The 22,330-nt window shown below is 40.7% G+C and overlaps 1 protein-coding gene across 2 annotated transcripts in view; it reads left to right on the top strand.

Moving 5' to 3' along the window:
* The window catches only part of MOCOS (molybdenum cofactor sulfurase), a 225,253-nt gene that overhangs the window by 196,584 nt on the left and 6,339 nt on the right, over nt 1-22,330 (top strand). For both annotated transcript variants that reach the window (XM_069778726.1, XM_069778727.1), the window contains 5 exons: nt 5,978-6,059; nt 10,300-10,424; nt 11,043-11,148; nt 15,081-15,207; nt 17,573-17,677. In XM_069778726.1, coding sequence (XP_069634827.1) covers nt 5,978-6,059; nt 10,300-10,424; nt 11,043-11,148; nt 15,081-15,207; nt 17,573-17,677 — 545 coding nt within the window. The remainder of the gene's footprint in view (nt 1-5,977; nt 6,060-10,299; nt 10,425-11,042; nt 11,149-15,080; nt 15,208-17,572; nt 17,678-22,330) is intronic.

The raw sequence follows: 22,330 nt of genomic DNA, 5'->3' as shown, positions 1-22,330 counted from the left end.
TCACACAACTCCAGCGCTTTTACAGAGGCCACCTTCTCCACCGAAGTTCTTTAATGAATATTTGAGCCATTGGCTATAATTTCTCAGAGCATCACGATGCACCCACCAAACGACTGAATGCTGTGTGTGCGTACTGACTTCAGGGACAAAATCTGCTAAAGAGCTGTGGGCAAAGAAAGCCCAGGCTGTAATATACAGCCCTGGGTAGTTTCCTAGCTTGTTGTTGGGATGGGCAGAGAGTAGACAGTGACTCCCTATGTGCAATCATAGAGTGGATGCTCCAGGAAAGAGTAATGAACTGACAGATGTGGAAATTTACTGACTAGTGTATCTCTCCACATCATGAAGTCCACCAGCCTAAAAGGACTGTTAATGCAGCAAAGGTAAAGGAATAGGAGGAGTCTAACATCAAACACCCTGGCCAAAGACTTTCCCATTTTATAGCTCTCCTCCTCCTTCCAGCTGTGGGATTAGAGGGGTAGAGCCTTCAGTGGAAATTAGCATGGATTAAAATAAGGACCAGACATTTAGCTCAGTTAAATACTTGCACTAGCAGGCAAATATTTCATGATGTTTGGGCTTCTTTGGATTCATCAAAACCCTTTTTATTCTCTACTGAGGGGAAAAAAAAAAGAAAAAAGACTTATCTAAGTATTACAGAAAGCCCTTTGCTACTTGGGGGTGCAAATTATTTATTTTGCTAACAGTGCTGTTAGCACTGAACGCTGGAACAGGTTTGTATTCCACAAGTCATTATTAATGCCGAGTTTGCATGTGTGTGAACGGCACTCATCATCTCCCTGGGGTCTAACATTTACTCAGCCTGTATGTCTTAACCATTAATAATATATGTGCCCACATTTTCAGCAGCTAGAGCAAAATGGGGGAACCTATATTCAGATTTTTCACCCTTTATTAGAAATCCATGAGTGGATCTGTAACTACAGTCTCCTTTCTGCTTGTACATTACAGTTGTCCTCTCCATCTGTCTGAGCACTCCCCATAAAATTAAGTCTGACCAGTTGATGTCTTTTGTGTGAAATAGGTTTGTGAAATGTACATTTGGGTACTTCTACTAGTTTTGTGTGATTTTGTGTGTGTGTCTCAGATCCCAAACACAATCTAGTCTCCTCTTAGGGATTCCAGACTGGCTCATTGGCACAAACGCTGCTATTTTCCGCTCTTCCCTCTATAATCTTTCTTTGAAAAGGTATTGTTAATACAGTTCAATTCTATGTGGAGCACCTTGCACCTCAAATTTTTGTAGTACAGTTGCATAGACAGCCTTCTCTCACAACTTTTAGATTACCAAGTGCTTCAGAACTAATTATTTCTAGAAATTCAGTTCCTTACTATCTCTCTTCCTTTCTGCTCGTACCTCTTGCTTGCAGACACAGTGTGAAGTCTTGTCCAAACTTTCTCCATTTATCCTTCACATTTTCAGAGGTTCAGCTCTGTTGAGCCTTCCGATTGCTTCATTCTGCTCTTCTGAGTACGTTCCTCACTTTTTTCTTTGCTAGTACGACATTGTTCAGACAAGTGCATATCCATTAGTATGTTTGCCTGTCAATAATACCTGCACTGACGTACTTCAGGGAGTCAGGAAGAAGTTTTCTCAGACAAAAATGACAGTCAAGGCACCCATTTCTCACTGAGATTTACAATCTCTTGCCATAGTTAGGGCCAGGGTGAAATTCACCTTTAAATCCTACATTTTACTTTGTGTCATTTCTGGAGTTTTCACTGTCATTCACCTTCCTTCTGATGAAAGTGGGAACCATTTCTACCCAGAAGTGATTGACCAAGTCTATGGATCACTTTTCTGCCCCAAAGCAATCAGATCAGATCTCCAGCGTGCTCTAACAGAAACACGGTTGGCATTTATTTATAACCTGCTTTGGTACACCCAGCGTGTAAGAGTCGAGTCATTTTATTCTTTGTATAATGATTCTAGGTACCAATAATCCTAGCCCATAAAGTGGTCTGGGCCCTCTTTTTATAATAGTCCTGCTACTTTTCACTCTCATGGTGTTCTTGCAACCTGTGGTGCTTTTTTAATGCTCGACAGTGAGATAGTGGCTCTTATTTTCTTGGGGAGACTATTCCAGAGCTTACTGCTCATAAGATAGCACAGTGATGGGAACACATAAGAACCAGCAGGGTAAGACTGAGCAGATAAATCTGTAAGAAGTTGTTACAATATTTATTCTGTTCTCTTTCCTCTTACCTGCAGTCTAAATGCATGATTTGTTTGTTGGTGTTAAATTTTTAAATTTTTCTTTTATCCTTTCACATACACAGGTCATTGTTGTATCTCCCGCTTAAATCATTTCATGGCAGACAAATTTAATTTAGTAAGCTGACTCTTTCCTTGAAAGTCCCACGTTAATCACTGTTGCTTTTGTCAGCACTCTTGCCAGCCTGTCGGTAGTTTGTTGCTAATTTGGGACCTGAACCTGAGTGCCGCATGTGTAGCCAGAGCAGCGATCAGCGTGGTGAGGAGCAGTAGACCTCTGATGAACCGGGCTGCAGCTCAAAGCCTTCAACCGGCCTGTGTCGGTGGCTAATGTTATTTCAGATTTGTAACACTTAGCCTGCTGATTACAGCCACCTCCAGGTCTCTTCAGCTTTGTGAGTTATTTCTCCCACTGGCTGCCTCCCACACAAACTGCCTTTCCTCAGCCACGGTAGTGTGCATCTTCCCAAGCTGGGTTTTGTTTCTCCAACTCCCCTCTCCTCCCCCTGCCCTCACAGTCCCGCTCCTCTGCGAGGAGTCTGTAACCGCTCGGCTTTCTCTACCGGTTTCTCTGCTATCATCCGCGCTTTTCTCGTTGTGAGAGCAGGCTGGGGCAATGATCTCCATCTAGAGCGCGCTTTGCTGTCTGGAGTTGTCTCTCTCCAACAGAGAGAGCCTAAGGCGACTCTGCTGCTGGATCAGGTGCCTCTGGTAAGTGCCTAAAGCCGAGTGGGGCGAATCCGACCTAGCTGAAGTGTGCGGCGTTTTTGAAGAACATTCTGCTGTTACACTATTTGATTACGGTGAAGACTTTATCTGTGCCGCTTTTAAAGCATAATAAGTCTCTTCTCTCTCCCCCTCCAGGCACGTGCTTTCCTCTCCCTCTAGAACTTTTCATTAGTGGAAAATTTGTTTATGGCTATTTTATTTCAATATGGTTTAATATTCTCTGTCTTCTCTGTCCAACAAAATAAAATTGTCAGCGTGATTCAGTGTGACAGTAACTACTTTAATACCTTTTGCTGAGTCCTCCGTGTGCTGAGACACCACTTCAGGTTCTTTCTTTAACCCCTGCGTGTTGGGTGTCTCCGTAGCCCGTCTAACAACCAGCCTTGGGTGGGCAGACCCGCTGTCTGACTGACCCAGCCCTGCGATCCTGCCACCGCTGTGGGTAGCAAGGACATGAGACTGGAGGTCTAGACAAGGCCAAAACTGCTTGAAGGCTTAGGATCTTTCCCTGGCTTGCCTGCAAAATTAGTTGCCTTGCATGGCAGCTGGGGAGCTCCAGGTATTGCCCTGATCCCTGAGGACGGGGGTAAGTGAGAGCAGAGGGAGAGGAAGGGCTTGTGCTTGGTCTCTCGCTGGCTCTACTTTCCTTCGGGAGGGGGAGTAGGATTTTGATTTTGAGAAACTGCATTTATTAATGTTGTCAGAATTATTTTCTTAGGCTATGTGGTTGTTAATGGGCATTTCCTATTCTTTTTGACGTGAAGAGTGTAATGAACCCTTGCTATCACAGGACCCACTTTGAGAAAATCAGTGTAACTCTGAATAAGCCCCCATGGAGAAAAACAACTTCTTGTATATCAACTGAGGCAGTTAATGGTTAGGCTCCCAGCACCTTAAAGGTGGGCAGGAGCAAGTGCCTTTATTTCTAGAAGCTGTATTACTTGAGCGGGAATCAAGGGAAATCTTGTTGTCCTGCTCCATTAAATACATGGGGGCACAGATTACACTGGGTTTGTTCCTGACCTACACAAAAGTCAGCCAGACAGAGTTTGGCTGAGAATACATTTCTGTAGAAGACTAATTTCTGTCTTTCCATTTTAGCTAACAGTCAGCATTACTCTGGCAAGTTGGGCATTGGTTTGCCACTGCACGGAGGGAGAAATTTTGAGTCTTGTGAAGACCCTTTAAAATACTGGAGTAGAATGATGCTCACAAAACTAAGCAAATAATTACACTTTATGGAGTTTATTGTGCCTTCAAATAGTCATGTGTTACTGCCAGTAAAAATAATGGGAATTAAGTGCATACACTGATGAAAGAATATACATGAATAGTTTATATTTCAGTCTATTGAAATAACAGACCTCTGATTTTTCTCATTGACTGAAAATAGGAACTATAAAGACAAGAATTTTTTTTTTATATTAATACTGTGAGCACATCTGTGAATTTTATTATCAAGCAAATGACCATGGAGAATGACAGCTTTTACATTTTAGTAACTGGCAATATTCTGCTTTATTTTTTTGCCTTAAGATAGAATAAAATTGTAATTAACAATGTTTAACTGACCTAAACATCACTGTAAAATGTGTATTGTTCAATAAAAATGTGATACACTTGCTGGTGTATAAAAGCAGGGCTTTTTAAAGCCCTGAGACTATTTTAAGAAATTCTGTGAGTATGCCTTGCTTAGAAAGTATTCTTAAAAGGTATAACAGCTAAGGATGCATACAGGACGAAACCTTTTGAACTCTTCTTTTCCAGAAGGAATGATGCTAATGTTTAATTGTTTCAAAGTACAAGAGCATTACATTAGTTCTAGTCTGTAAGATGGTAACATTGGCTTCTTTTTCAGGTGGTTGCAAGTGAGTTCAATGCATTTATTACATGTTTTATTTTCCAAAGTGAACCTAGCTTTTCCCCCTCTGTCTTCACTTCTGAAGTATACTAACATCATTAACTGAAAAAGGAGTAGATGACTTTCTGTTTCGTAAACTGTGCATGAAACAGAGCTGATAGTTGGGATATAGTGAGTCTGAACTACATTTCATTACTCTTCAGAAGAGAATAAAACAATTTGATTTCACAATATCATAGAGCTGGAAGAGCTTGAGTCTTACTCATACTACAATAATATAAACAGGAAGTTAGTGAGTGAAATCAAAATGTGCTGTTATAAAGCTGGGATATGGGAGATCAGTCTTTGCTGGTATATATTGCAGTATAATGGAAAAGAGTTGGATTTATTGCAGCTGCAAAGTAAAACCCTTTGTCATTTAAGATTATTGCTTTCAATTAACAGAAAGCAAAATAGTACAGCTTTTCTTTTCGCTTCTAGTAAACCACAGTAGCCTTTCCATCTCTTTGGCTAATCCTGTTCAAGATAAGAAAACTATGGAAGAAGTCGTTAACATAGATCATTACCAGCGATTCCTCATCTGGGTTAAACTTAGAGATGGATGGATGGGAATAATTCTCTCATTAGTCATTTCCATACATTTTATCTTTAAATTATCATAGTTTTATGATACATTACATTTCTTTACTTGAACAGCCTGTGCTTATTTTTTATCTTTCCCCCCCTCCACCTTTCACCTTTCAGATCACTCCATCCCACCACTCCAAAAAAACCCAACCCGACAGTGATTAACCTCATCTCCTGATCCGCTAGAGGGGCCACAACAGTGATAAACTCATCCTTTCAACAGAAACCATGACTGAGGCAGTAATTCTGTGCCAGTTTCGTTGCCCGAGATACACAGAGAATGAAGTCACTCAAAGCTGAAATTGTATATTCCTTAATGTGCTTTGGGTACCAAGGTCATCTGCAGCCTTTGCTCTTTGCATTATCATTTGGAGCCACCTGCAGGCAGAGAATATAATTCTAGCAAAAAGAAAATTTTTGTCAGGTTATTTGGGATGCTGCTGTGATTGTGAACAGGTGCAAAAAGAGCCTATGATTCTGCATAAATGTTTTCTTTAAATATGGTTTGCTCTCTGCCCATCTAGGTATGGAACCAATATCTGTATCACTAGAAGAAAATCCTGGAAAAGAGGCTGTGATCTGTGAGAGTAAAGTCTGTTCACACAGGTGAGTGAGAGCAGAGAGGAATCAAAGCTGAAACTCACTGTAATGACACTCAGGACATGATCGCATGGACACGCAGGGGCAGAAGTCCTTAAAAAAAGAGGGGGAGGATGGAAAACAATGAATGACTTAGTGGACCAGGAGAAGACAGATTTAGATAGGTAGTTTGGCATGCCCAGCATGTCTGGTAGAAAACAGTAAAAAATAATAAAAATGAAAAAGCGGGGGGAAGGACGGTACAAGAGACTGTGATGACTTGGCACTCACTTGAATAAGGGAGATCTTTTTTTTTACTTGCTCCAAGGATGAGAAAAGGGAAGGGTGTCCCCAGTTACTTCCAAATGCCAACTGGGGGTCTCAGCAGGACTGGAATTCAGTTCCTTCATTTGACAGTAATGGTGCTGGCAGCTTTGCTGATTTCATGCTGGGCAGATTCAAAATCGCTAGAATCTGCTGAAGTTATAAACAGCTTTCTGTATTTACAACCCTTTTTAATTTTGTTTTGACCACCTATGTTGATCAGTGTCCCCTTAACAATCTTGGGAAGATTGCAGGTGAGTGTGTGAAATAACATTACCTCTAATCAAGACACATACCACTTCAGTAAAATATAACATTATGAATAAATTAATTTCCTATCAGTGAACTTAAGTGTTTATCCATCATATTTTCTAAGTACTTCCCAGTCTCATTAAGTTTTCTGAGTGGCAGTGTATCAAGTACCTTCCTAAAGTACATTTGCATTATCTACTATGTTTCTTTTCACCAAGTCTCTTGGTAAGTCCAACTAAAAGACCCAGTTACAGATTTATGTCTTCTTTTAACCAAGGTATACTAATTCTTCGTAGCCATCTACATTTGCTTCTCTGAGGGTAACACATAAACAAACCAGCAGAAGACGTGGCCATTTTCCCCACGGAGCCATACAGGAAATCATCTTCTCCTTCTTTTCTACTAGCTATTCAGATGATAAAGAGGATCTTTTCCTCAGAAGTGTATTTTCCTCAGGTAGTGGAATTCACCCAAGAGTCATTTGTTTTATCCATCTGTCCCACTTCCCTTAGTGTTGACTCATCCTTAGCCTCCCCATGGTTAGCCCATCTATTACAGGCTGTAAAATAGCCTAGGTTGTCTTTCTCTCTGTGTGCATATAATTTGCTGCCATACTATTTATTGTAGCTTGTCTTTCATGTCACTGACTGTGTCATTTTTAATGTATGAAATAGGAAATTTTCATGGGAAACTGCTTAGTTTCCCATGAAAAAGGACAGAATGGCAAAGAAAGGGGAGATGCAAGACAAATTGCATGGAGTGGACTGTGATCAGCAAATAAACAAGGCAGAAAGTAAGGGAGAATGAGTGGACAACATTGATGAGGCTCTGAAACTGCTCAGAGATCCAACAGCACTTCATGCCAGGTTCCTGTGTTTCAGCAGGGGAGCCTGCAGGGCCAAAAAATGAGAAATAGGAGCAAAACAGTGCTTTGCAGTAGGACAGGAGGTGATTTGTGGTCTGGGGTCTTTTCTGCAGTGTCTGAGGTGAGCAGTGGGACCAAAAGTCTTTGTTAAAAGGCTTTTATTCAGAAGAAACCCCTACTGAAGGCATTTTCCGCTTATTGATTCTGCTTTATGATGCTGTGATTTCATCCAGTTCTGTTGGCCTAGGTGGTTATTCTGAATTTACACTGAGACAGCTGAGAAAAGCACATGATGTAGAATCTGCAATCAGTCACGTGAGGAAGTTTAATTTCACAGCATCCATGAAAGTTTAATGAGCCCAAGTTTTCCTTGTGAAACAATTCATCAGTGTTAGCCTTCATCTCAGCAGGGGTTGTCCATCAGCATGTGCTGCTCACGTCGGAGGGACATGGCTTTCTAGTATAATATCTAACAGTGGACAGACGCAAGGAGAAGCTAGTGATGTTAAGGTTATTGATGTTGTAGAAGACCCTAAATGCTCAAGGTTAGCGTGTTACTGAAATAGGCAGGGACACAGCCTCCTCTTTGACAGGCCACAATATCAAAGAGATCAAGAGAAGGATATCAGTGGTAGAAGAAGACAAAGGTGTAGCTAAAACCAAGGTGAACTGAGCCTGTTGTGCGTAAATCTATGTATTATATCCCTTGGGATCAATATTCAGACTTCAGCTGTCCTTGTTTCTTGTTCTATAAATTACCTAGCTAGAGGGACCAGCTGTAATGCACTGAAGCTAAAAGACATAATAGGAAGATGAGTGAGGGACTCAAGGCAAACAGCGAGTGAACCTAAGAGAACCAGGCCCTCCTTTATAAATTGCCTGACATGTGCCAAATGAAATGTAATGCTGACAGATGTAAAGTAATACTCCACAAAAATAAACACAAGCAGAAAATAAGTAGAATTGAGCTACAACAGAAGGACTTTGAAACAGACCTTGAAGAGATGATGGTACTTGCTCAGAAAATGGTCTGATGATAAGGGGAAGCAATTTGAAAACACAGGAGTCTTGGAATACAAAAACTACACTGTGACATTTGATGAAATACTAAGAATGCTGCCTGTCTCTAACTCAGCCACTGTGACTCAAAATAGTAAGCAAATAAAAAAGTGGACAAAATTTTGTTCTGATTTATGCAGTATTAAGTCCCAGCAGGCTACTGGAGGCAGTTGGCTCCGGAGAGAATTTAAATACCCCTAGCACCTCTGTTTGGGTGGGAAAAAATACTGGGGGAACTTGTATCACCTGTACTGTTACCATGGAAGATTCATGCCTTCTCGTTAGCAGCCTTCTCCCTAATGCAGTGACCAGCAAGGACATGAGAACCGCTCAGCTCAGACTATGAAATCTCACGTGGAGACTCACCTTTTGGCCTCTTGCCACAGTGCCTGCATCTCATAGTACCAGAGATTCATTTCGTTTCTAGGACATCACTGGCTAGATGTTGGCATCCGTCCAGTCTCAGGGTGGGGAGAGGGACACAGAGCTGTACCACAATCAAAATTCGGAACAAGCGCTGAAGAGCTGCCTAATCCCTGCAGGATTATAAAATCCCTTTGATTTCACTTGTCCTGGCTTTCTACCTGTGTAACTCAGTTGAACCTACAAAGCATTTCGTGAAGCCAGGCTGCTTCCTCTGTCAGTCCTAGGGCTAAGCATCATTTGCATCATCTTTTGCTGTGAGGAGCTGTTTTGTTGTTTCACAGAGCAAACGATTTCCATGCAGATCAGCTTCTTTGGCTGGGTAGGACAACAAGGTGAGCCTAGGACCACTGCTACTTCACTTTCCTTGCTACAAGAATCCTGCCTGGATGGGCATGAGAATTTGCATTCCTCTTACCTGTTTATGCCATTTTAAAGTTAAGTGTCAGTCAAATCTCCTTTTGTAGTCAATAGAGTTAAACACTCCCAGAGAGCCATCCCATCCTGAGGTCTAATATGGATGGGAACTATTTACTTCTTTCCGTTATCTGTGAGGGGAACCCAGACAACAAACTTAAACCAGATGCCTACTTTTGAAAAGTTTTACACTAAGATTACTCAGGGCTGAGGAATCAAACGGCAAATAGGATCACTTCCCGGTGCTCCAATCTGTGCCCCTCCTGAACTGAGAGAGGTGATCTCAAAAGCCCTCTAGGAGAGATTACATCCAGGTAAAGAAGGCAAATCTATTGCCAGCCTTGCATAACTCACTAGACAATTTACTAGCAATGGAAATCATCTTTAGATAGAGAGATATTTGGGCTCTGCTAGTGAGGCCATGTTATAATGTGGAATGTCTGCAATAACAGGAATTAAATTATGGAATTAACATCATTGTACCTGGTGGGATCATTACAAATTACATACAGTGTGGCACAGTGGGGCAATCTTAAATTCAACTCAGATTAGTCCTCTTTGTTTTAGTAAAAAGCACAGACCAGAAAGTAACTTTTTCATAATACTGTATTGCAATATTATAATATGGGCTACCAGTTACTGTACTTCAGAGTCACTGTCTTGAGCATTATGATTATTTAGTCCTTTATTCCACAGTAATTTTCTGTATAAAACTAAATTAGATCTCGTGAATGTTAACTTCAAGAGTAACAGAGTAAAGTTGAGGAAATGGGGAGACAAAATTATGCAGAATTTCGCAACAGACAATACAGATTCTGTATTTTGTATTGAAACAAGCAGAATAAACATCTTAGTAATTTGTCTTCAGTTTTGCAAATTAATGTTTGGGCAATCAAATTTTGTTAAGTCCCTCTTTTCTCATAATAGGGTAAAAACATATGACTGTGGAGAAAGAATTGCTGGCTGGTTCTCTATGTTTCTTGGTCGTCCATGTCGCTTGATAAGACAAAGTTCGGATATGAAAAAGAAGTCGCATCAGAAAAATATCAAAGGTATGTTCTCGTTCTTAAAAATATTTGTGATTCCTCACTTAGTAAACATCGGGCTCATGGTCTTCATGCTGAGTATAAAACTACCCTCATAAAGGATGAAAGAGTCATCCAATATTGATCTAATAGGTTTCAAAGAGTACAGATATACCCAAACTGTGTTTGTGGTGCCCTTCTACTTCTTACTTTTGGTGAAAATGTACAGATACACCAGTCTGGTGGGTGGAGGTGTCATCATGACCATGATTTTGTCTGGAAACTCAATGATCATTTTGAAAACTGATCATGAAATATCTAGAAACAAAGTATTTATTCTTAGATTAAATTTCATTATAAAAAGGATCAAATTGAAAGAGCATCGAAAATCCATAGATATTGCTCTTGTAAATTGTTTCACAAATTTGGTAAAATCTCAGCTCTGTCTCGGTTTCTAAATGCATTACATCATTATCATTTACAGGTTTGAGGGGATTCTTGGAATCTTTCCTTAGTGCCTGGAGCCAAATGAATAATTTTTTAACGAGAATGAATAAGAGGTCAAAGGAAAGATGAGGTGAAATTACTAGTATAATCTTCCTGATTTTTAACGATCACTTTAGAGTGTTGGATTGATTTTTTTAGGTCTAGCGTCTGCTGCAAACATCTCACTCTCTCTTGTGAATGAAGCACAATACCTCCTGATAAATGTAGCAAGCATTCTGCAGCTGAAAGAACATATTTCTGCAAGGTAAGATCCTTCTGTCTCCAAATGTCTCTCAGCGGTCTTGGATTCCAGAATCTTGCCATAAGTTGCCAATATAACTGTTTTATCTGGAAATTTAGAGATAGTTACTTTTCAATGTTCAACAAATATATAGGTACTAAACTGCTATAATTACTCATTCCTGTATGACTTCTGAGAATTTGGATTAAAAGCTTGAACATAGTCTGTCTGCCAGTCATCTTTAGGAAAACTTAAACAAAATTGTTGTCAAATGATTTGGTGGCAGGAGATTATTGGGAGCCAGCCAACTTCTATTTGTGGGAAGAACAAGAACAATTAGGTTTTCTCAACATAAATAATCTGGCAGATGAAAATACAAAATCTTGCTACTCACTGAACTATTTCTTCCCTATGGGAAGGATTAAGATTTAGAGCAAACATTCACAACAGAAATATTTTAAAACTACTTGCAGGACTGGATTAATTTCATTTCTTAATTGAATTTGGCTTTACTTGTACAAAAGTGGGAGATAGAAGCAGCAAATGAAACATTGAGCTAGCCCAGAGTTCAAAGATAAGGAACACATTACCAACACAATAGAAAGTTGTTGTTTCTTGAATATAACTAGGACAGGCTCAAATTCCACAGAAAATCTGCCCTCAAGGCCTCCATCATAGCTGTGCATCCCACAGCCCCGGCATTTGTCTGAGCCCCCTTTTGCTGTCTCACCAAACTTCCCAGGCTCTGCTTGGAGTCATCTTCTCTCCTGTTAGTCACCCACCAAACATGCCCCCTGCACTGAAATTCCTGATTTGAGTAGAGGAGGGAGAGAGAGATGTAGGAGGATACGTATATGGCTTCAGGATTTAAAATCACTGACTGAATGAAGCATCACTATACAGACCACTGGAGCTTGCATTGCCTGAGGGTTTCTTTCTTTAGGAGAAGACAGTTGGGCAATTTTAGGATATCATGGCAGTGCTCTCCTGCGAAAAATGCGTGGAAAAGGTTTGTATCAGTCCATCTCTCAGCCATTTTGACTACCCTTTCTCAGTGATAGTTAATGCCTTCTTTTGAGGCTTGACTGGCTGGGTTACATCTCCTTGGGAGAACAACACTTGCAGGCGTCCCTTACTCAGACTAGGCTTTTTCCGTGGTGACACTCAGTGAGGAACCTTCCAGACATGGGATCTGAGTGCAAAGAAGAAGAGTAAGGCTCCACAGGGAGCAGCAAGTGAGGCTGAGGGAGGACAGGGAACTTTGGTAAAACATGCAATGTCAGATGATACACTGATTTTACACCTAATATCTTCCAGTACAACTAGGCTTGTAATCATCTTTTCTTCATGGGAAACCACTTGTGACTGGAGCTGCCATGGTGCCTGAGAAGCATCTTGTTTCCCACTCTGTAGCACAAGTTGGAAAACTCCTCCCTATTTTGCCATGCAGTGCTTTCTCAGGGTGCTCAGGAAAGGAATTCAGCATAGATATACAGCGTCCTCATTCTGCACTGGTACTAAACCATGGTGCGTGAACTTTCCAAATACTGAACTGCACAAGGTACTTTCAAGAATCTGCGCATATGGCCCTTTATTAAATGTTTTTCTTTTTTAGAAAGTATTACTTAGCTTCTTGGCATGTGGGTTTGGTTTTGTTTAATGGAAACCTGCTAAGATTTATAAAACAATTTCAATCTTCAATTGAGTTTTAATTTCTCTTTGTTTGTATCTTCTGTAAGTAAAAATTAATCTTCCAGTTTGCACTTGGCTTTTGGGAGGTGATCTAAAACAGAATCAGCAATTTAACTAAAAATCAGAATGTAACATACTGTTGGAGAGCTACATGTACATGGAGACATCTGTCTTTCTTGTTGCCATTACAGGTTACCTCCATTAAAGTCCCCATGGCCTGGCCTTATGCTCAAATGTTCTTATTAGAAATACACCCCTGAAGATGCAAATATTCATTTTCAAGTTTGTCTGTTAAATAAATGCGTTCTGCATTGCAGGGTCCACTATCATGAAGAGTCCAAAGTACCTAGCCCGGCTTTGGCAAATTACACAGATTTTCACAACAGATCCTTGCTGAGATTTGCAGGATGAAGGTGCCTGTCACTCCATCCAACCAATGCATGTTTTGAGGGAGGGGAAATAATGGGAATTTACTCAGATACATGCTGCCAAGTAGTTAGAAGCAGTTCTGAGGACTGGGGATAGGTGCAGGAGAGGCGAGGTATTTTGGAGGTGAGCCTGAGCAGGTTGAAGGCAGAGACTAGGAGTAGGGGCATTGTAGTCTTTGAGGATCAGCACCAAGGGATAAAATGGTAGAAACTCAAATAAGTTTTCAGCAGCTGGCTCAGAAAGCCACAGGCCCAGCTCTGAGGTTACCGGGGCTTTTGATGCCCCACTGGTACCGGCTGGGGTGGCAGTCACTTACGTGTCACAAAATGCGTTCAAAACTAGAGGCCACACAGCACCCGAGCTCCAAGAGCCCACAGCAAACCTAGGAAGAACAACAGCATAAGTGAACCTGTTCATGACTAACTGCTATTTTTCTCCTTGTCTGAGAGCAGTCAAGTGAAACTGAGCATCAGCATAGTCTACACCTTCTGTTGGCTCCCATCTCCCGCAATTGTTACAGATTGTGTCTCAGCCATGGGATTGCTTGTGGGATCTCGAGGGAAAACCTGTAGCCTTTCAGCTTCCCATCCCACTTTCTACCCCCCAGGCTGCTGGAGCCCTTGTGAACAGCCAGGGCTTGGTGGAGCTGGGCTTGTGTGGTTTGACTGAAAATCTGCCCAGGCAGTTTATCCTTATGCGCATTTGTCTGCTAAAGAAGATCATCCAGACTATTTTAAATAAAATCAAGTTCTTCTTTTCATCTAACAGGCCTCTTCTGCCCAGACTGCTTGATGTGAACAGTTTTCCCTGTACTTTGATTTTGCATGTTTTTCTTCATTTTAATTAAAACACATTTTAAACTGTATGTCCTCACTTTTTTAAAAATATTTTTTTTTCCAGACAGAAACTTCTCTCTTCACTACTTACCCAGGTTTCTGCCTTTGCTGTAGAGTGTCATATCCCAAAGTTGTCAGACCACAACTGATGGATTATCAAAAATTGTTCATGTCCGTAATGGCTGATGCAAAAAATAGATGCTCTTCCCCACTAACAATGGCAGTGAGACAACTCTCTTGCAAATTTTAGGGCTGTCTTCTTTTCTCATATTGGTCAGGTTCTCCTTTAGAAGAGTGAAGAATGACAATTCAAAGGTGCAGCCAGATTTCTGATATTTGTATGCAGTTTGCTGCTCTGCCTGCCTTATATATGTCCTCCGCACTGACACAAATCTACACTCTGGCAGTTCAAATGCTTGTAAAGAGGTGGAGACATCGCCACACAGAGATTAATTTTTTCAAAACACCTATCATTTGGTGCAATCTGCTGCATCCCGAAGGCAAATAATAATAATACGAGGAATACATTCTCTCATAAAATGCCTTTACTGGCCTTTTTCACCTTCAGCATGAGCTGGTTTTCTCCCTTTTGCCATTGCAGCATCTGCAGAATATGTTTCTATTTGCCTTCTTTTTAAAAGCATTTAATGAGCCAAGTGATTGCTAACTCAAAAGATCTTTTCATTTGTTACCATTAGCCTTACATATGATACCTAATGAGGAATTTTCTCATATGCATTGTTCACAGTCGCCTGTCGACATGCTTTCGTACCTACAGTTCCAGGTTACACCTCTGAAGAAACAACCTAGAGGATTACAAATTGTAGTTAAATACCTTGTTCCATTTTCATAGCCTTTGTAATAAAACTTGGTCCAGGTTATTCTGGAGAAACATTTGCTGAATCATATTAGCCACTAGATTCTTACAGCACAAACATATAGTGCAGAACTAGTTAATAAACCTTAGTTTTCTTTTTCTCTGTCAACTCTGTGAGACAGATTGGAAAAGCCATTGGAAATAGAGGAATTAATCCGACGTTTCCGTGCCAACATTGTCATCAGTGCACCTGAGTCCTTTGAAGAGGAAGAGTGGGCTGAGATTTCAATAGGTGCTCTGCGATTCCAGGTGCGAACTCATCTCTCTTGTCCTAGTCCCAGTCTATCACAAAGTATTTTGACCCCTGGAGAGAGGGCAATTTTTGCAAGCCTTTGACTGGAACATGGGCAGCACAGTTTGTGCAGATGAAATTTATGAGGTGTGTAAAAAAAAAAAAAACAAACCCCATGCTGTGACCTGTGGCAAACATGCTTCAATATAATTGAAAGGTTTTGACATATTTCCCCACACCCTTTTTTAAAATTTCATAATTCACAACATTTCCCACCTCTGTCCAACTGAGCAGAATAATAATCACTGTTTTGAGGCAGAGTTTACAGCAAACATTTAGCCAGCATGTCACGAGAGAATACTGGTTGCTGTTAACCATAATAGTCCAAATGTAACCTTGCTTGATTGCTGCACATCAAGCAACTGATTGCCAAAAGACTGGACACGAATACAAGTGAACAATCACTGTCTATTGCCCTCTGTTGTATACATTTCATCCTAATCTCCATTCAAGACATGTTTCTAAGTCTAGCCTGGTAGGGGTTTTTCATATGTTATGCTTTGTATCATACGTAACAACATAATCTGCTTTGTACTGTAAGGAAAATGCTGAAGAGTCAGACTTTGTTGACAAATGCATTTTTTGAGAAAAACTTCCAACAAAGGATCCATAAAGAAGCTACACTTGAAACCTAAGGGAATGATGCACACATGTATTACATGTTCTGTTGGATTTGTCTGGTTCTTAGTTATGAAATATGTATTTGAAAATGCATTTCCTAGGATGTGAAAGTGGATTATTCATTGTTTTCTTAGGGATGATAATGAAGGTGTGAATAACAGAAGTGCTAAGGTCAAATCTAGCAGCTGTGATAGACTTTGCTCCTATTTCTTTCTAGTCAGCATACTGTAAGAAATGGAAAGGCCATTTTTTCAGTAAGGGTGGAAAATATGGCTTATCTGCTCTCTTCTTAGGTGTACTTTGATCAGTAAGCTGTAATATGAGCTACAGAAAACTGAGGAAAAATTTCTTTAGGTGGGAGATGAGGAATACAAAGGACAAAATCCTTGGTGTGTAGCTTGTTGGAGGCTGGAGTTGTGCTAGGGAACTCAGCCCAGGATCCTGTTGTGGAAGATACTGTAAAACTACAAAATAAAAAGGTATTTGTGTTTCTGGCATTGAAATACTTTAGGATTGCAAGCTGAAAATAGAAAGGCTTATGCAACTTGCATTGTCTTTTCCAGTCTCTGCTAGGTCCTTATTCAAATACTGATGTAGTAACAGTAGAAATTATGTTAATGGTGCTTGATGCCAGGAAAATGGTAGAAGCAGCTGTTGAACAAAGCAAAGCAGGGAAAAATGTTTCCTTCTCTGTCTTGTTTTCTTGTTCTTTCAATAAAATATTAAAGCTGTGGAAAATCATCTTCTGAAAAAAAGCTGAGCTAATTGTATAGGTTTGACGATTACGCTGAAGAGTTGTACAAGCAGTTCTAGATGTATCTAGAAAAAAATTAAATAACACTTCAGCTCAGCATATAAAAATGTTTGCGGTGTAAGGTTTAATTATTTGCCCTATTTGAAATTTATGACACATTTTACAAACGTAGAATGTATATATTGGCATACTGTAAGAACAGTTAGTTTCTATAACGTACAGCTTTGCTACAGTTAGGGGTGCAATATTAAGTAAAATGGCAATATGTCTTCCTTCTTCATTTTAATGCTTTAAGAAGAAATTTGTGGCAAGTTTTTTTTCCCTAAAAAGGCACCGTAGTTCAAAAAACAATTAACTTTAAGATCCATGCGCTGTATTACATATGATGTTAGACTAGAGGATCTCTTTATTCCTTCTGATTATGTAAACTTGTGAAAAGTCACATTTTGCATTCTGATTATCTACGAGTGCCATGCATATAAGAAAGACATTGTGCATTTCAGCTGCACTGAAACAATATAAAACAAACCCAAGAAAATCCTCCTGGGGTTAAATCCTGAGGCGCTGGCTTAATTTTGTATTCAGTTCTCTTTTGGGCATGTAGCCCTGCCAGCCCGTAGATGAAGTGAAGCCATCAGGAAATACAAATATGTAAATGTTCAGTATTTCTCAGATTCTGTCTCTGGGAAAGTTTTCCTTAAAAAAAGAAAACAAAAGCAAAAAGCGCATTCAAAATTCAGTGAGACCTTCGCAAGTAAACCCTTTGAAAATGTACCTACTACATTAGGCGAACAGGCCTGGCCTCATATGTAATGAAAGCATAAAAAACACAGGAAAGATATGTGAAAGTTATGTGTTTAAGTTATTATGATGGTCAGAAGCTTGTACCGTTCTGTGTTGTACTGGTTTGATATATAGCCGTGAACCTTCTTTAACTAAAATTGCAGGTTGTGGGTCCGTGTAGCAGATGTCAAATAATCTGCATTGATCAACAGTCTGGGGAACGAAACAAAGAATTTCTGCAGTCTCTGTCAGCTGCCAGAGGTAGAAAGGTCAGTATAGTACTCCAAAATAGCTGTATGTGTAGATGTATATGTAAGATGTAGTGTCTTTGTTGCATGCATAGTGAAATATCTGCTGAAAGAATACTCACAATTAAGTTGTTATGCTAATTGTCACCATTTGTTTTTTCAGTAAAAAGAGGATGCACTTACAACCCAGACGTGACATGGTTTATTTCCATAAAATGCTCACGTTTTTTATTCAGAAATTGACTATTAATATGCATTATTTTTTACTGTGCTTGCTTTTATTCAGTATGTACTGCTTTACAGTGTGTTTATTTTGGTCTTGAAAAACACGAGCTGATGCACTGATGTCATTCAAGGAGAGAAATCTGCAGAAAAATCAGAAAGTGTTTGAAATGATACAGTTAGCTCGTAAGACTAAACTTTATTCTTACTGTGACAAGCTACTTAGCAGGAAAAACAGGGCAGATGTGAACATAATCAAAGCAGGAGTAATTGATTAAGAAAGTGACTGAAGAATAAGTGTGAAATACAAGCGTTCATTTGGAGTGCTTCTGCTTCCTAAGGTTGCATTGCTTCTTGGAATCGAGAGTGCTCAGGTGATGGCTAGACAGTTCAGCATCCCAAAAGCTTCACAGATCTCCTTATAAGTATTTATTTAGCTGAAAATCCTTACTCTAAATTCATTGCTTCCTGTTTGTTAAGCTTGTGTTGTAGAAGTTCGTTAGCCAGTCAGGGCTCAGAAGCCTCGCCAATACCAGCCGAACACCGGAGACTGGGCACAGCACAGGGGCAGAGCGATAACAAATAGGTTGAACATCATTCACCCAAACAATGCACAAACAAGTGAGAAATAATGCATTCTTTGTTTGGGAAAAAAAAATAATATAATAAATTGATTCGCCTCAGTGACTCATTAAGCAAACAAAGGGCTACATTTTCAATGGATGTTATCCTCAGTGAATGGCTCTGCCGGCTCCGTCTCGGAGCCAGCCGCCTGGTGCGGAGCGAGACCAGTTTGAAGCGAGCAGGCAGGGGCTGGCTGCCTAGGCGCAGCTTCCCGCTGACCTGAGATGACTTAGGGTTGCACAGCAGGCTCTGGCATCCAGCTGGTCCCAGCCAACGTGCGCCTTTGCGAGTGGAGCTCCTGGCCGTGGTGGGTAGCCTGAGGACAAGAGCCCTCTCCAGGTAATGGTGAGCCACAGCTGGAACACGGGGGACGCATCGGAGCGTGTTCTGGCACTCCGGGCAGGGATGCTGCCCAGCTGCCACGTGGGGTGCGGTATGCAGAGGACTTTCTCTACCCACGTGGGTTTTGCTGGATTATGACTTGAATCCTCTGTAGAGGGAAAGCGCTCTGTATTCAGGGACCTTCTCTAAAGGCAACAAAACCTTACCCGGGACACAGATTCTCAGGACAGGCGAAGCGTCTTCTGCACGTTTCCCGCAGCAAAGAGGAGCTTCTCTTTCATTCCGATTAACTCAGCGATGCAAAGATTTTCTTGATACAAGCACTCCTAGAACCAAGTAACTCCTTCAAACAGAACGAAGGCAAAGAGAGCAATCCAGCCTCTTGAGAACAACCTGGCGCCAGATAAAAGACGCGTGGCAAGGCGAGGCGCTGCAGAGCACAGTCACAACAATATTCATGCTGCAAAGAACCAGGCCTTCAGCTTTTTTTATTTTTCCCACCCTTCAGCACTGCTGGCAGATGGAACCTTGTGAGCATGCCCTGCTCTGCGTAAGGCCAAGTCCTCTGGCTTAGCTTGACACCTGAAAGAGATAGTTTGAACTGGTAGTTTTGCCTGAACTGGTCTGAGAAGATCTCAGAGCCCATCCCTCCTGCAAGTCTTCTGGGGGGTGATGGTCACCACCCGGTTATCAGTGAGCAGCACTCAAGGACTCTGGCATCTTCAGTGTGCTAAGCAGACCTAGCAGAGGACATCGATCCAAACCTTTCACAGTTCGCAGCGGGGAGAGAGAAAGAACATCGAGTTCATGTGACTGCGTTAAATTGCAGAGCTAATGCTTTGGTGACTCATGTCTCCAGCATGCGCTTTTCTGTTAAGGAGTCATCTAATAGACTCCATTTTCTTTTTTTATCACATACAGATTCAGTGAAGGAATTTAGAAGTGTTTGTTCCCAGCTGTCAATAATGTGATTTGAACTACAAAACCCAAATGCAGCGAAATAAGATTTACGCTAATTTCCCAGTAAAAGGGGAACTGATATTTTTGAAAGGCTGCTGTAGTTGCTCCGTTTCCAAAATGTTAAAGATACTGCACATACGAATGAGTAGCAAATCCTGAATGCTTAACAAGAGAGCCAGATGTCAATATTTACCATTTTGTTTTGATTTTCCAAGAACACCAACCTGGAAAAATATATCGAACTTTATCAAACTGGTAGCCCAAATGACAGCACTACCAATGAGCTTCAGTAATGAGCTAAATAAAGTAAGGCTTGTAAGAGGTGGTTCGATATTTATTTCTGAAATCATATTTTTCTCCATCCCTCTGAGACTCTGAGAACCTGCTGCTCCAATCTGAAAGATTGAGGCTTTGCATAGGTGGATTGCAGCTGAAAATCAGAACCAGCTACTGTAATTAGCCACACAAGCAATTTGCATGTTTCCCAATAAATGTAAAGCAGGGTGCTGAAGCCCTAGCCAGCTACTTTTTATGAAACCTTTTATCACATTGTTTGAAATAAAACGCAAACACCTCTACAAAGCGAACTTGAGCTCTGCTGCCATCAGTTCTGAAGAAACGCTTGTTAAGGATTCCTTCTGTAATTTTTGACTGAGAAGGAAAAATGAGCTCTCCTTCTGTGACAGAGCTCTCTCTGTTACTGCAGGAGACTACGGAAGACTAGATAACTACATTAAGCAAATAGCATAAAAATAGCCACACGCTGTTTCACATGCGTCACCACCTGATGCAAAACACACATAGACAGAAAGGAGAGAACATTGAATTCTTGCCCGTCTTCTGTGTTCTGCAGATGCAGTTTAACGCTAACAATAGCGGAAGCCCTGTGGGTAGATTTGCAGCAGTGCTATAAGCTGGGACTTGCTGTCGAGGTAGCAAAGGGAATTGCATTAGCAGTCTGCCCCAGCATAAATGTATGGATAGCAGTACATCAAGGGAAATCCATTATGTTTGCACATGCCCTCATACACTAAAAGGCTTGTGTTTTTTTCCTGCAGGCTGTTGATCCTCCTTTATGTATCTCATTTTGCCTTGGGAGAGCTTCTTTCCCTGCAGAATCAGATGCCGTGCCTTTGGATTGCTTACTGAAACATTAGCAAGGATAGCAAATGACTTCTCTTATCTGATGCATCATTATCATCATTTTCATAGTAATGCAGGGCTTTACACTATGCAATGCTTTTCATCCAAAGATCTGGAACATTTGCAAACAGTGATTGATGTAATTAATAGACCTCTGAATGAATATGATTCTTTTTTCTCATTGGCGGTTGAACTGGAAAATGCATTTTATTTAAGGTAGAGCAAAGGAAAATCAGTTCTTAGGAAAACATTCTGCTGTCAAGATATTTTCAGCAGAACAAGATGGGGGGGGGGGGGGTGACACCAAGTTAAAAGTTTCCCTTTTTTCCAATATGAAAAAACAGCATGTTAAAAGTCAGTTCTTCCACTGTTCTATTTTGTAAGGCTTTGCGAATAAGTTTAGGTGAATCCCGAGCTGATAAAACATCCTTATGTTAAAAAAAAAAAATTGGCTTTAATAATTACATCTTCCAAACCTTTGCATGGAGGGGAGGTTATGTTATTTTATGTATAAAATGAGCAGATGTGAACAGGTAAATTTATCTACTGGGAGAAGGCAGCTGAGAGCTACATCCAGGGGCGAAATCCAGAACTCATCCATTCAAAGCTAAGTTTTAGCATGCAGTATTACATATGTGCTTGTTACACATCCCAGCAGGGCATTTTCCCTACCAAGTGCTAGTCTGAATTAACTGATTGTTTAGGAGCTGTAACTTGAAGGCATCTCATCTCAGCCTTTGTCAGATGCAGCACCTCAGGTTTCTATCTTACAAAGGAGATACTGCACCCAGGATATTTCTCTGTCAGTGAATATCTAAGCAGTGCATATTACTGTTGATCCAGTAAGTGTACTTGAGACAACATGCAAGAATGACAGCATTTTATAGCTCCTCCTTTGAGTGCGATGACTATCATATGATTCACTGTTGGCAAGAATAAGAACAGTTTATCTATTTCTCCCAGCAGTGAAGTGTTGTGCTTTTTACTAATCAAGAAGCTTTACGTTTTTTGTCCCTCTGAAGTTTAAGAATGATGGGAAGAGCCCCTACTGCCATCAGAAGATGGAGCAGATAAAGCCATAGAATTCACAGCCCAGTACTCCCTGCCCAGTTCGTGGTGTGTTCTGGGGAGGTTATATGCAGAATAAAATGCCCTTGAAGTCAGGAAAAGGTAGCAACAGCAGAAAGAGATTATGCAGTTCACTGTAATAACTCTGCAGGCTGTAATCTCTGTGTCTGAAAGCCTCATTTTTCAACAGTGAAATGTGAGAAGGGCCAATTTCTACATTTTATCTTTCTCTTGAAACAGAGCTGGAATGGCAGGATGCACAGCTTTTGTCATTGCTTGGGGGGAGGCGGGGGGACGTGCTATTATCAGTATTTG

Source organism: Haliaeetus albicilla, chromosome 3, assembly GCF_947461875.1.
Source record: "Haliaeetus albicilla chromosome 3, bHalAlb1.1, whole genome shotgun sequence".
NCBI lineage: Eukaryota > Metazoa > Chordata > Aves > Accipitriformes > Accipitridae > Haliaeetus > Haliaeetus albicilla.
The sequence above is the reverse complement of the archived record's forward strand: the minus strand, read 5'-3'. Positions and strand labels throughout refer to the sequence as shown.